Below are 15,606 nucleotides of genomic sequence, written 5' to 3'. Positions count from 1 at the left end.
GCTGTCATTTGGTCCCATTATTGTAACTTGCCATCTGCACGTATCATCTCCAACAGGGCTGCTGAGCACTGTGTGTGCGGGTGAGGGGCAGGAAGCCCTGGGCCAGGTCACTGATTCCTTATGGATTCTCATCAGAGCCATGGTGGGAGGCAGTGGCCCCTGGGGACAGGGGAGGAGAAGGGACAAGGAGGCCTAAGGCTGCCTGGGTGGTGGTGAGTGGGCCAGAGAAGGCAGGGTCCAACGGAACTGGCTAGGGGCCTGGGGTCCCCCCCGCTTCTGGGGATACCTCAGAATGTGGTGGTCACCCATGACCATATCACCGCATTACCCATGGTCTGCCCTTTGCGTACGGCCGTCGCCACCTTAGCTGATTCTCAAGACTTCTACTTACTTATTTTTCTATTTATTTATGTCTTCCTTAATCACATCTAGGAATTTTTTGTAGTTTGCTGTTTTCTTTTTGTGTGGGTCCTGGGGCTTGGATTCATGGCACGGGCATGGGCCCTGAACTTTCTGCTCAGGCTGGCACCATAGCACCTGAGCCACAGCTCCACTCTTTGTTCTTTTTATTATTATTATTATTCGTTGACTCCCTCCCCTTCTTTTCCTGTCTCATCATTTTGTTTATTTGTTAAGATGCTCCATTGCTTCAGGATGATACGATTTATATTGATTAGATGATCTTGGTAAACTCTGCCTTTCTCATAAGCCTCTTTTATTTTCATGTCAGGTTCTTTTATTTTGTTGTACCTATATTGGGGCTTAAATGCAGAACCTTACACTCTCACTTGGCTTTTTTGCTCAAGGCTAGAACTCTACCATTTGAGCCATACCTCCACTTGTGAAGGCTTTTTGCATGGTGGTGCCCAGGTTGGGGGTGTGTGTGTGTGTGTGTGTGTGTGTGTGTGTGTGTGTGTGTGTGTGTGTGTGTGTGTGTGTGTGTGTGTGTGTGTGTGTGTGTATTTGGTTCAAGTTATGGGGCTTGAACTCAGGGCCTGAGTACTGTCCCTAAGCTTCTTTGGCTCAAGGCTAGCACTTGAGCTACAGAGCTACTTCCAGATTTTTCTGAGTAATTTTATTGGAGATAGAGTCTCACGGACTTTCTTGCCTGGGCTGGCTTTGAACCGAAATCCTCAGAGCTCAGCCTTCTGAGTAGCTAGGATTACAGGCGTGAGCCACCAGTACAAAACAAAACAAAAAGCTCAGGGACAGTGCCCAGGCCCTGAATTCAAGCCCCAGAACTGGCACAAAAGAAAGAAGAAGCTGGCATCGGTGGCTCATGCCTGTAATCCTAGCTACTCAGGAGGCTGAGATCTGAGGATCACAGTTCAAAGCCAGCCTAGGTAGGAAAAGCTGTGAAACTCTTATCTCCAATAAACCACCAGAAAACTGGAAGTGGTGCTGTGGCTCAAGTGATAGAGCGCTCATCTTGAGCTTGAAGAGCTTAGGAACAGTACCCATGCCCAGAGTTCAAGCCCCACTACTGACAAAAAGAAAGAAGAAGAAGAAGAAGAAGAAGAAGAAGAAGAAGAAGAAGAAGAAGAAGAAGAAGGAGAAGAAGGAGAAGAAGGAGAAGAAGGAGAAGAAGGAGAAGAAGGAGATAAAAGGAAAGAAAAAAGAAGGAAAGTATGTCAGGCATACAACTAAGTAATTCTGATAAGTTAGCTCATATAATCTCTATTCCAATGTTGTAGCTTTTGTTCATTGACAAATGTTAAGTAATTTGCTCAGGGTCGACTTAGGTAAGCTTGTATTCAGTGTCTTCAAAATGTCTGTTTTATACCATAAGGCTGAGCACAGAAGTGAAGGCTTACCATAGAGTTGGGTTGTGCAGCATCAGCTCCTGCAGTTGGTAGGCACAACAGTTGCCATGACAACAGGACAACCTGTTATCAGTAGTTGGTGGGAGAAAACTTCATGTCCCCCAGAGTAAAAATTCGTGGCAGTATTTGACTATGAGTTTTTCTGCTAGCTACCAGCAGAGGGAGACAAAGATCTATAGCAGGGCAGTGGGCAATGTTCTTCCTGAGCCCCGGCTCTAAACTACATTCTAGCCTTGGCCTATATTGGCTTCCTACAGGCCAGGACCAAACTATGCTCCTCCATCAGAGCTTAAGGTTTAGGAAACTTTTTCAAGGGCAACACAAAAATGATATAGTTATTCATCTGGTAGGAAAAGCAGAGCTATTGCAGAAAAAAGGAGCCTCCCAGAAAAATCTAGTTTGCACAAAACTCCGAAACTTCAATGCCTTAAACCCAGAGGAGTTGCTGTTGTTGTTGTTGTTGTTGCCAGTACCTGGACTTGATCTCTGGGCCTGGCAATCTTGCTCAGCATTGTTTACTGAAGGCTCTTGCTCTACCACTTGAGCCACACCTGCACTTCCAGCTTTTTGTCAGTTCATTGGAGATAAGAGTCTTGCAGTTTTCTGCTTGTCTGGCTTCAAACTTTGATCTTCAAATCTTAGCCCCCAGAGTAGCTAGAATTATAGGCATCAGCCACTAGCACCAGGCCCTGAAAAAGTCTAAAATAGAGAAGTTTTAGACATTGAGGTAGAGGGGAAGTTTGGAAGGCATTTTGGTCAGAGATTTTTTCCAAACCCTTCAAATCACAGCAGCACAGAGGCCTACACACTGCTTTGGGGAGCAGAGGAAAAGTGTCGTTGTCTTACTCTAGTCCTGGAAAGAAAAACAGGGTACTATTTGTTGGCTCACACTTAGCACATTCTTCTAGGTACTCTAGAGATTCTGAGGCAGGGTAAATTAGGGGAAATGAAGCATGGTAAAGAGCAGCCAGGAATTAAGAAACAAACACTGTATTCAGAAATATAAAATCACTATCTTTTTTGCTTTAACCTAAACACTCCTTCATAAGCTGCAGTGTTAGTATAAGGAAAAAGAAAAGAGCAAAACAGCTTTCTCCATCTGACCTTGCCTGCTGGCTCAAAATAATTCATGTGATCTGAAAACTGAACAAGGACATCATAAAAAGACATGTATTCTGGAAAAGCAAATACTTAGGAGAATGACTCCTCCTGGCACCATGTACTTATCTCAAGGATGAACATCTGTCTTAAAAAATACATGACAGAATGAATCCTTTCTTCAAAGGATTGTCCAAACATAATGATCAAAGTCTAACGAGAAGGTCAATCTTAAAGATCATGAGCCCACGTAATAGAAGTGTAACACCAAGAGTGATTAAATGTGATTAGGGAAGGGAAGGGGAACAGAATGGTGAGACAAAGGCAGGAAACGATGCAACAGCGATTCTCATAAGACAGTATTGGAAATGATCTGTACAACTTCGGGTGGGGGGAGCAGTTGGGGAGGAGGAGGAAAAGTAGGAGAAAATTGAGGAAAGGGTTGACAAGAAATACACTCATGCCGGGCGCTGGTGGCTCACGCCTGTAATCCTAGTTACTCAGGAGGCTGAGATCTGAGGATCGCGGTTCAAAGCCAGCCCGGGCAAGAGAGACTGTGAGACTCCTATCTCCAATAAACCACCAGAAAACCGGAAGTGGCGCTGTAGCTCAAGTGGTAGAGCGCTCGCCTTGAGCTGAAGAGCTGAGGGACAGCGCCCAGGCCCAGAGTTCAAGCCCCACGGCCGACCAAAAAAAAAAAAAAAAAAGAAATACACTCATTACCTTACTTATGTAACTGAAACCCCTCTGTACATCACCTTGACAATAAAAAAGAGTGATTAAATGTGATGGACGTGAGAAGAAAATCACTTATCCTAGAATAACTTTAAGTCAAGCTCTGCGTTTGTCATCGATAGCCCTGATGTCAGAGTTCCATGTGTCTCCCTTTGAGCACAATTCTCTTTTGATCTTCAGAGTGTGCCTCTGCCATTTTGATTGCCTGCTTGCCTACTCAATGAAGCTCTGCCAAGCTTTCTTACTATTGCGCTTTGTCTGGAAATTCTTATTCTGCAATCAAAGTCAAGGTCCTGAGACCAAAGACTCTAAGTGGAGTATTCCTACTTCAAGAGAGAAACCTCAGAAACCTTCATCTAGAACCAGTGACAGTTCTTTGGTGACTCTACAGGGATATACACATACACACACACACACACACACACAGAGTAGAAGGTAGAAATTTTCACCAGCTTTGAGAACATCCACACATAGGAAAGGTGGATTGAGTTTTTCAGATTTCTTTTTTCTTTTTCTCCTCTTTGTTTTCATTTCTTCCTTTCTGATTCCTATTTGCCACTTTCTTGTCAAGACTAATCCACATAGACTCTCAAATTTATCTTCATTGGGCTGGGATTGTGGCCTAATGGTAGCGTGCTTGCCCAGCACGCATGAAGCCCTGGGTTTGATTCTTCAGTACCATATAAGCTGAAAAAGCCAGAAGTGGCTCTGTGGCTCAAGTGGTAGAGTGCTACCTTGAGCACAGAGAGGCTCGGGGACAGTGCCCAGGAACAGAGTTCAAGCCCCAGGATTGACAAAAACAACAACAACAACAACAACAACAAAACACTTCATTTTCTGTTTCAGAATTCTTTTGGTTAAAAAAAAAAGTAGAGTATTTGTCCAGATTTTTCTATATTCCATATCAATACAGTCTAGATGGACAATATCCAATTTGCTCTGGATACAGAGATTATTCTCTATAATGGTTTCATTTAAGATAAGGAAACAGCCTTTATGTTTGGATCTAATTTGGCTTTGATTAGGCTATAGGCTTTGATTTGCTCCTATGTGACTATAAAAGAAGCCCAATCTGTATCATTCATTTATTTATAAGCCAGAAGATTGATGGACCAATATTTTTCTTTTTTTTTTAAATCGGTCATGGGGCTTAAACTCTGGTCCTGGGCACTGTCCCTGAGCTCTTCAGCTCAAGGCTAGCACTCTAACACTTGGGCCACAGCACCACTTCTGGTTTTCTGGTGATTTATTGGAGATAAGAATCTCGAGGAGTTAGCTGGCTTTGAACCATGATCCTCAGATCTCAGCCTTCTGAGTAGCTAGGATTACACACGTGAGCCACCTGTGCCCAGCTATACTTTTTTTAAAAAATGTTTTCTCTTGAACTTCTGTCAGAAATAGTTCAGGATGTTGTGATATCACATAGCAATAAGGACACTATTAACCTTAAAGGAACTCTGCAAGACCAAGTTTACTCCTACAAAAAGGTGTACCATCAGCCAAAAATCTGGCAAGCAAGGACATAGAGCATACAGACTGTGCCCTTTTTATTCCCTACCCAGAAGACCACGCCCCTTTGCTCACACTGGCTAAACTCAGGTTCACAGTTTGCAAAAGGATGTGGCTTACACCGGATGTAAGGAAATTCAAGGAACTACTATCACGAAGCCATAATTAAAATGCTCAGGAAAAGGATGTATGTAACTAAAATGTAATTAACAAAGGCCAACCTACCCATGGCCAAAGCAGGACCCCTCAGAAAAACAATTCTTACAAGATTAACAGAGAATAAGCAAATTACTTTGATAGAAAAAAACATTTTTCTCATGCTTTTCCTGGTGGACATTATACATACAGGAAATGGATTCCGACATCTTCTAAAATAATTCTCTTCATTCTTACAAAAGGCTAAGTATCATGAATTTAAGTACAAGCAAAAATTTCACTCATCTGTTCTGTCCAAAACCACTTTTAATTTTTATTTAAGGACAGGAACAAAGAAAAGGTTGGTTCCCTTCAGGATTCTCTGGGGACATCAGAGGAGAAGAGATTGTCCCCCTGGGAGCTGGGGATAGGCTCTTCCTAGGACTTGGCAATAATAGAATAGGCCAGCATTATCTACCCTCAAAGAGGATGAGCTGGCAGGATGTAACACACAGTTCATCTTGCTCAAGGGACCATCGATCTAAGGTGTGGTCCATTTAAGTCCATATGGGAGTCTATGCTCATTCAATGAAAATGTTTTTATTTCTCTTCTCTTTTCCTTACCAGGTAGACATTGTAAACTGAGAGTGATATGAATAATATTAGTATTCCTGAAAACTCCTGCTTGGGATGTCGTCTAAAAAGACTGGAAAAACATTAAAGAAGAGCGATTAAAAAGGAAAAAGTTAATCTCACTGTGTAATATAATTTGGCCTCAATATATATTAGCATGTTAAGTACTGTGGTCTAAAAATGAAAGTTTCAGTTCTAATACTATTTTGAAATTAGATGCTGTTAGCATTATCCCCACCGCTACTCCTCAGCTCCACCCAGACCTGAGCTCTCTGCCATAAAGTTCCTTCCATATAGCTGGCTATTCCCTCTCTCCCCCCCACGCCTACCAGCGCACATGACTAGCTCCAGAGTTACCCACCTGGATAGGGGCAGATGCCATATTGCCCCCTGTCCCCAGGGAGATATGAACCCTCTAATAAACCTTATAATATCTTTCTCCTGTTCCTTCCTGCCTCCGAGTAGTCCCCTGGGGGGAGGTCGTGATGGATCCCAACAGATGCATTTGTAAAGGAAAATAGTGAGATTCTTACATTTAATTTTTGGGGGTCCTTATGTCAAGACCATAGATTTAGGGTACAATGTAAAATTAATTACATACAAGTCAGTTATCTGAGATTCTAAAAAGAAACACAAATATTGATCCTGGGTTTAATAAAGGACAAATACTCAGGAATACTTTTATTAGCCAGATAGCTTCAGATATCTACAGGAAACTTTTAAAAACAAATACAAGAAATGGGCCCACAAATCCCATTAAGTCAATTACTAAATTTAAGATGATGTAGAGCAATAAAGGGTTGAGTGGGGCTGTTACACAGGAGAAAGCCTAGGTACAGGCTTTACCCATGAGAGGAACTTTGTGCCCCATACAGGAAAACACCCAGAAGCATACAGATAACTGAGGTGGCCCTGGTAGCCTGAAAGTGGAGTGTCATCCATGTGGAGAGCAAGGACAGTAGAAGTCTGACTCGCACAAAAGGAGACCGAAGGCACCAGGACCTTGCCACCTCTGTAAAGAGGAATGTCACTGGAGGAGGGCATGTCCTATACTCTGGAGGGTGGAAGGTCAGCTGCCTCCAAGATGGAGTTCTTAAACTCCAAAGGTTCCTGCGGCCTCCCTCTAATTGAGCCTGGACCACAAAACTATTGGTAACATCTGAGAGGTGTTAGGTCTTTCTTGAAGTTGGAAATAAATCAAAACATTTGCTTCTGGCGACTGAGGCTGATTTTTCTGCCCTGATAGCCTTCTCTGGATCTCTATCAAAACAAACATATGGCCCCGCGCCTGTGGCTCATGCCTGTAATCCTGATTACTCAGGAGGCTGAGATCTGAGAATCACAGTTTGAAGCCAGCCCCATCAGGAAAGTCTGTGAGACTCTTATCTATGAAGAAACTACCCCCCAAAAGCCAGAAGTGAAGCTGTGGCTCAAGTAGTAGCACGCGAGCGTTGAGCAAAAGCAGCTCAGGGACATCACCCAGGCCCTGTATCCAAGCCCCAAGACTGGCACAAAACCAAACCAAACATGCTATTACCAGCGCTGACAGCGCCCCAAAGATCAAATGATTCACTCAACCTCTGACATGAAGGTATGAATGTGTTTTTCTCATAGGTTTCTAGTAATACCTGAATGTCTAAACCCCACTTACGGAATAAGACATATTAATGATTCCTGGAATTACTATAAAATTGGAATTCAGGGCTGGGGAGGTAGCTCAGTGGTAGAGCGCTTGCCTTGCATGCATGAGGCCCTGGGTTTGATTCCTCAGGACCACATAAACAAAAAGAAAAAAGCCGGAAGTGGTACTGTGGCTCAAGTGGTAGAGCACTAGGCTTGAGCTGAAGAGCTGAGGGATAGCGCCCAGGCCCCAAGTTCAGGCCCCACGACTGACTAAAAAAAATAAAAATAAAAATAAATAAATTGGAATTCAGTTGTTCCTCGTCTTTTCTAGAGGCATCAATATATTCTCCTTCTAAAGACTCCTCTTAGCATTCTCAATCCTCAGGGTGGAAAGGGCCAATGTGTTGTCTGTGGTGACATCATCCTGGGGTGGCTGACATTCCATCTGCTTAAGTTCTACCTGGCTTCCTGTAACAGGTTGCCCTGATCTGGCCTAGCCACCTGGCCAGACCATGAAGGCCAACCCCCATACTACAGAATTTCCCATTCTCACAACGTAGTTTCCCATTTCCTCATTCTTGCAGGCTCACTCCCTATAATACCGCCCACCCCACCCCCCAGCCTAATGGCAGCTGCTGTTCTCCATGGCCATAGAGGCAGCCTGTCAGTCTTTCCTGACTTTAAACTTTTCCTTCCCTAGACGTGTGTGGGGTGCTTTATCAAGTGAAGATATGTAACACAACTTAAAACTACATTGGCAGGGCTGGGAAGGTGGCTGAGTGGTAGAGCGCTTGCCTTGCATGCATGAGGCCCTGGGTTCAATTCCTCAGCACCATATTTAAAAAAAAAAAAAAAACCAGAAGTGGCGCTGTGGCTCAAGTAGTAGAGTGCTAGCCTTGAGCTGAAGAGCTGAGGGACAGCACCCAGCCTCCCCCCCCACCCCACCCCGTAACCCTCCCCCTCCAATAAAAAACCTACATTGGCCAGAGTAGGCCAAGAAACCTCTGAAACTTGGTTAAAACTGTCATTTAGGACAATACCTACAGTGCCTCTACAGCTAAGCCCTTTTCAAATGTTATATGGATGGCTTTCTTCTGACCTCTGACCATAAGATGTGTAATACATTGAAGCCAAGAATCAAGTCCTTCCAGCTCAAAATAATAGCAACTCCATACCTCATAAAATAAAGCCCAGAGACCAAGTCTTTAAAACCTAGAAGACAGACACTTCTTCAGACCAGCTTCTACCTCGATGAAACGAACCCTACTGTGTTCTGCTCAGTACTCCCACTGTAAGGAAAATGGAGGAGAAAGGACAGGCCAGACTCCGTCTCAACAGGCAAGAACTGTTTACTGAGACACAGCAGGGGGCAGCAACTTTACTGTAAGAACAGAGGTTGTACAAAGGGGAAAGGCCAGGGTTAGGCTTAATTCAGTCCAAGCAGGGAATCAAGTGTCTATATCAGGATGCTTTTTTTCTCAACACTGGGGGACGTAGGGGCTTTTCCCGACCAGGGAGGGTGGGGACTCATGGTTACACCCAGGGGCTATGAGGTAAGAGTGAGTCCTTCATACTGAGCCTTTGAATAGGTAAAAAATTGTTCTGGGGAGAGTGGCCGGGAATGGGGTCAGTGCTTGTCTCTCTTGAGCTGCTTCCTGCTGATCAGAGCAATCTTTACATGTTGGTCTTGGTAAGGTTTTGTGTAGGCCAGGTCTTCTCTTTGTTGAGGGGCTGATATCCCATGGACATGAAGAACTTGGTCACTCGTTGGGAGGTGAGCGCTCACATGCATTCCTGGATGAATTCAGAAAGATACTTAATGAGACAGGGGCCTATGGATAGAGCTAACAGAATTATGACAAGTGGACCCAGGAGAGGGGCAAGCCCAGGGCTCCAAGACAGCCAAGTATCTCTCCATGGAGAGGAGGAGGCGGGTCGGTCTGATCCATCTTTGGTCTGTATGCTGTCTAATGTTTGTTGTTCTGTCTCACAGTGCTTGGTTGGTTCGCATAAAACAGCAACTCCTCTCCCAGGAAAGCGCAGATTCCCCCTTTTTCAGTTGTTATGAGGTCAGGTCCCCTCTGATTTTGGAGGGAGGAGGGTGGCAGGGTTTGGGGGAGGTGGGGTGACTGTCAAAGGATAGGAAAGGATCAAGGAGATATGAATGGAGAATTTGGACTCGGGAGCAAGGCAGGGAGAGGAAGGCCCTATGGCTTATGAGAGTGTGAGTGTGAGAGAGTAAGAGTGTGAGAGAGTGAGAATGTGGAGAGGGCTGTGGAGGGAGAGTTTATGGGCATGAGTGCCTCTGCTGCCAAGAATTGGAGATGGGAGGGGAGGGTGGGCATCCTCATATTGCCATATCAAGTGGTTTTGTCCCCTCCTTTTTGACATAGAATTGCCAGGGCCTGACCTTTCTTTGTATGTAGAATGAAGAACGGTTTGTTCGTGTCTGGGAGGGCTAGAGTAAAACCCTTGGATAGAGAGCGCTTGAGTTAATGTATAGGGGTGGAGAGACATTGGGGGGACAGTCGGGATTTTTTGAGGGACCCCTTGATGGCTGTAAACAGAAAGTGTACTATCAATGAGAAATTGGGGATCCAGATGTGGAAGAAGTTAAAGAGGTCAAGGAGCTCTATGAGTTCTTGCTTGGCTTGGGGAGAGGATAGTTTAGGAGTTCTTGGACTCTACGGAAAGGTATGGTTTATCCCTGTTGTGAGATGGTAAGTCCCAGGTAGGTGACCGATTTTTGGCATATCTGGGCTTTTTCTTTGGAGGCTCTACACCCCCAGGCGGTGGGAGAGTGGAGTATTTAAGGTTTAGATCAGTTGAGAGGCTGCAAGGGAGAAGATCATCTACATATTGAAGAAGGAAGCTGGGGCCAGGTCTTGTAAGAACTGGCCAAAATAACAGGGACTGTCTCTAAATCCTTGAGGGAGTAGTGGCCTGGTTAACTCTTGGGCCTGCACTGTATCTGGGTCCTCCCAGGTAAATGCAAAAGAGTGGTCATGAGGCGGGCAGGGATAAATGGGATGATAAAAAAGGTATACTTTAAGTCAAAGACCAAACAGAAGAGTGAGTTAGCGGGTATGTGGGAAAGGAGAGTATAAAGGTTTGACGACACCACAAGTTAGGTGGGGTGATTACTCGGTTGGTTTTACAGAGGTTCTGAGCCATTAGGTTTTTGTACTTCCCGTATTGGAGTGCTGTGTGGGCAGTGGATGGGGGTTAAGGAAGGAGGCAGAAAGAAGGTGGAGGATAATGGGTTTAAGCCCTTGCCAGGAACCCCCTCCAAGGAGAGGGTTTGGGAAATGGAGGATTGGGACTGTGTTGGAGGTTCTCTGATCCCATACGGAGGAGAAAAACAGTTGTAGATTTTTTTTAGGGGCGAGGAGTATATGGAGAGATACCTTGTTTAGAGAGTAGGTCTCTTCCCAGCAAGAGCAGGGGACGTTGGGGCATAATGAGAGATAGTGTGTGACAGTGAGCTCTCCAAAGTGGCTGGAAACAGGAGATGTGTGGAGGGACCTGGAGTCGCTCTGACCTCCTGTAATGGTTGTGTTGGCAGGAGTGGAGGATCCCTTCCAGGAGGTGAGGAATGAGAAGGAGGGTTCAGTGTCCAGGATGAAAGAAACACTGTCTCCAGCCACCAAGCCTTTGACCCTGAGTTCCAAACAGTCATGTAAAGGTTTGGCTGAGGGCCAGGAACCCGGGCCCCCTAACTGTATGAGGGCATGTGATAAAGGGAAGTGGGGGGGGGGCGTGGATTGGGAACTAGGTGGGCTGCAAGGATGAGCTACCCAGAAGTCCATTTTCCAGTGTTCCCATTGTCCACAATTGGGACTGACCTTGGTGAGAGGTGGTGGGTTTGGACATTCTTTGGCCCAAGTCCTGTTTGCTTGCACCCAAAGCAAGGACACGATCTCTTTGTGAGTGAGAGGGAGGATCCAGTTTCAGTAGTTTTAGGTGTGGCTGGCTAAGTTTGTTTTTTTTTTAATTGTCAAGGTTATGTACAAAGGGGTTACAATTCCATAAATATGGTAGTGATTACATTTTTTGTCTAACTTGTTACGACTCCCCTCATTTTTCTCCCTCTTTCCTACCCCCTCCCCCCACCCCCAGCCCCTCCTGGCTGAGATTTTTGAATGGCAGTAGCCAGGAGTTGAAAACTAGCCTGGCACTCCTCGTCCCTGCTCCTGTTCCTTTTGCCTCCTCTTCTCTGCTGCTAAACACTTTAAATGACTGGGAATGCGGCTTAGTGGTAGAGTGCTTGCCTAGCATGCATGAAGCCTTAGTACCACATACACAGAAAAAGCCAGAAGTGGCGCTGTGGCTCAAGTGGTAGAGTGCTAGCCTTGAGCAAAAGAAGCTCAGGGACAGTGCCTAGGCCCTGAGTTCAAGCACCAGGCCTAGCTGAAAAAAGAACTAAATAAGAGATCCAGTATCTTGCTCTGGTAGGCCATGGTTCCTTTTCTAAACTTTGTAATTTTCGCCTGATGTTTGCTTAGGAAGTGGACGTGAAGGAGCAGTGTGCCTCAGGGGAGATGCCATCAATGTTGGTGTACTGAGTACACCTCTGAGAGGCAGTTAAGGAAGAGGGCAGAGTTTTCAAGGGGGCCCTGAGCAATTTCCTTAAGTCAGACAAAGTTGACCCTCGTGTGGGCATTTTGGTGCCTACCTTCTGCCAGGCATATGACCATGAATTCAAGAGGTTCGGAGCCACTGCCACCAGCCTGATAATCCCAGTTAGGGTCTGCCACTGGAATGGCCTCTTCTCCCAGAGGGAAGCAGGGGTTTCGTTAGCGTACTCTATCAGCATGGGCCCTGGCCAACTTCAAAATGTGGTCCTTTTCATCAGGGGTCAAGGTTGAGTTTAGGATATGTTGGATGTCCTGCCAGGTGAGAGAGTGAAATCGGGAATTCGGGTAAATTGTTTTCTGAAATGAAGGGGTTTCCAGGGAACAGTCTGGTCTTTGTTCTATAGAGTCCATTTCATTTAAGGTCAAGAGGATGTGGACTCAGTAGGTCCATCCTATCCTGCCACCTGGCTGAGGTGAAATGTAATTTAAGGGGGCAGGCCATTGGCCTTGGAGTGGGTGACTGGTGGCAATGAGAAGGTAGAGTGAGGGGACTGGGGGAAGCAAAGGGGAGTGGCTGGGAAATGGAAGCGAAGGAGTGTGGGGAGGCACTGGGAGGGAAGGGGAAGGGGTGTGCTGAGATGGAGGGGAAAATGGGAGCTGAGGGGTTAAGAGGAGGGGAAAGAGTTGGGTATGGGGACGGTCCATCCACAGGGTCAAAGTCTAGGAGACTAGTTGGAGGGCCTGGGATTTTTTAGTTGGGATTTAGATTTTGAGGATGCTTTATGGCAGAGAAGGACCTGGTGAGCAGAACAGAATGAACAGAGGGAGGGTCTGGAGCAGAGGGAGAAGCAGCCTTGGGCATAGGGAACCTTGGACCAGTTGCTGTTTCATTGAAGGAAGTTGTCTGGATTGATCAGAATGTCAAAAGCAAAAATACCAAACTTGGGTCAACAGTATTGGTTGTTGAGTTTGTACTGAAGCTAGATCTGAGTACATAAATGAATTTTGGAGGCTGTAGATCAGTTAGCCTGAAAGTCTTAAGATTAGCCCAAATCAGGTGCTGGTAGCTCATGTCTGTAATCCTAGCTTCTGAGGATCGCGGTTCAAAGCCAGCCGGGCAGAAAAGTCCGTGAGATTCTTATCTCCAATAAACCACTAGAAAACCGGAAGTGGCGCTGTGACTCAAGTGATAGAGCACTCGCCTTGAGCTGAAGAGCTCAGGGACAGCATGCAAGCCCGGAGTTCAAGCCCCATAACCGGGGGGGGGGGGGGGGGGGGGGGGGGAATTAGCCCATATGGAATTTACCCAATCACAAGCAATGCCATACTAAAGCTACCAACGCAACTATGCTTATTGCAGCATTATTCACCATAGCTAAGATATGGAACCAACCCAGATGCCCCTCAGTAGATGAATGGATCAAGAAAATGTGATACACACACACACACACAATGGAATTCTATGCCTCCATCAGAAAGAATGACACCGCCCCATTTGTTAGGAAATGGAAAGACTTGGAAAAAATTATATTAAGTGAAGTAAGCTAGGCCCAAAGAAACATAGATTCCAGGGTTTCCCTTATTTGCAATAACTATTATATGTCCAGGACAAACAGAAAAGGTCAAAAGCTATGTACATATGACCATATAAGATGATGTTAAATAAAATGAACCCCAAGATAGGGACACAAGAGATTTTCTTTTTTTTGCTGTTGTTTTTATTGTATTTATAATGTACTATGTGCTTTTTTTGTTTCTTTTGTATGTTCTTCCCCCATGGTATAACCCTGTTTTCTCACTGTATTTGATTCTGGCACCCTGCATCTTTTTTTTTTTTCCAGTCATGGGGCCTGAACTCTGGGCTTGGGCACTGCCCCTCGGCTCTTCAGCTCAGGGATAGTGCTCTACCACTTGAGCCACAGAGCCACTTTCGGCTTTTTCTGTTTATGTGGTGCTAAGGAATCGAACCCATGGCCTCATGCTTGCAAGACAAGCACTCTACCACTGAGCCACCTTCCCAGCCTCTGGTGCCCTGCATCTTGTACATGCATTTTTCTAATTTGGGGAGGGGAAGGGAAATAACAAAATACTGAAATAAGGACACAGGTTGACCCATTGTAACAATAAGATGTACAAGACACTATGTTGAAAACCAACTTTATAACTTTGGTGGGGGGAGAGAAGAATTGGAGAGGTGGGGAGGGAAGGGATTGTAGGGGAAAAACAAAGGAGGAGGTAACAAAGCCCAATAGGAAATGTACTCATTACCTTACTCATGTAACTGTAACCCCTCTGTACAGTATCTTTACAATAAAAATATATAATAAAAAATAATAAAAAGATTAGTCCATGCATAAGCCAATGACATTTCTTTAGGAATAGATCATTGAAAACATGTTTTTAAGAAGACAATGGAGCAGCCTGTTTCACCACAAAGGGTGTCCTTTAGGTTTAGAGATGGTGGAGAGAGACCAATAATTAGGAGGAGGCATCCCTGCACTCCTAATTAAAGGGGGTATGGGAATCAGTCAACGTGAGAGAGTTCTAAAGTCTCTGAGACCCTGCAGACAGAAGAAAAGTGGAAGACTCCTGGAAACTCCAGTTCCATGTTGGGGTGACTCTTCCTTGGACCTTGAGTGATTGATTACCTTGTCCTGAAGGCGTGTGAGCATGGATGAAGTCAGTCAAATGGTGAAGGGCCTCTGGCCTGGAGAGCCGGAGTCTGGGGAAGAAAGGAAAAAGAGTTTTGAAGACTTGAAGGAGAGAGGCTCAGGCTGGGTTTATACAAGATACCAATAATATCTCTGAATAAGGTATGCACCATTCACATAGGCAGAGACCACAAAACTCAAGAGTGTTTTCAGCCCGGGACTAGTTTAGCCCAAAATAGTGATTTCAGCAGTCGTCACCTGTGCTCTGATGGAATGGGACCCCAAAGGGGAGAGTCAGGGTGTAGAACCTGAAGACACCTAAGGGTCCTGGGCTTGAACTCAGGGCCTAGACATTGTTCCTGAGCTTTTTATGCTGAAAGTTAGCACTGTCCCATTTGAGCTACAGCTCCACTTCCAGTTTTTATGGTGTTTAATTGGTGATAAAAGTCTCACAGACTTCCTTTTTCTCTCATTATGCCTCAATGTCCCCTACCCTAGCCGGGAAGAGACCTAATATAGCTCTACATATAACCCCCCACCCCTAAAATCTACAACTATTTTTCTCCTCCATATGGGATCAGACTCGAGAGAACCTCTAACCCAGCCCCAATCCTTCATTTCCCTAACCCTCTCCCTGGATGTAGATGTAAATTCCCTAATTTGGGACACCTTATGTTCTGCTATGGCCTCTCATCTTCTTGCCCAGGCTGGCTTCAAACTGAGATGCTCAGATCTCAGTCTCCTGAGAAGCTCCTGAGTTTTTAGGGTTACAGATGTGAATCACTGGCATCAGCAGCATATTTGCACTCAATGTGTAGAAAA

General features: G+C 45.3%; 1 protein-coding gene across 1 annotated transcript in view; it reads right to left on the bottom strand.

Moving 5' to 3' along the window:
- Positions 1 to 8,957: 8,957 nt before the first annotated feature.
- Positions 8,958 to 15,606, bottom strand: part of Cul2 (cullin 2) — a 120,608-nt gene continuing 113,959 nt past the window's right edge. The window contains exons 21-22 of the mRNA XM_069990654.1: positions 14,782 to 14,855; positions 8,958 to 9,350 (exon numbers count right to left, since the gene is read on the bottom strand). Of these exons, the coding sequence (XP_069846755.1) occupies positions 14,814 to 14,855 (42 nt within the window). The 3' untranslated portion in view covers positions 8,958 to 9,350; positions 14,782 to 14,813. The remainder of the gene's footprint in view (positions 9,351 to 14,781; positions 14,856 to 15,606) is intronic.

This window comes from Dipodomys merriami, unplaced genomic scaffold, assembly GCF_024711535.1.
Source record: "Dipodomys merriami isolate MVZ:Mamm:240054 unplaced genomic scaffold, mDipMer1.0.p SCAF_4, whole genome shotgun sequence".
NCBI lineage: Eukaryota > Metazoa > Chordata > Mammalia > Rodentia > Heteromyidae > Dipodomys > Dipodomys merriami.
Note: the sequence above shows the minus strand (reverse complement) of the source record. Positions and strands in the feature narration are given on the sequence as shown.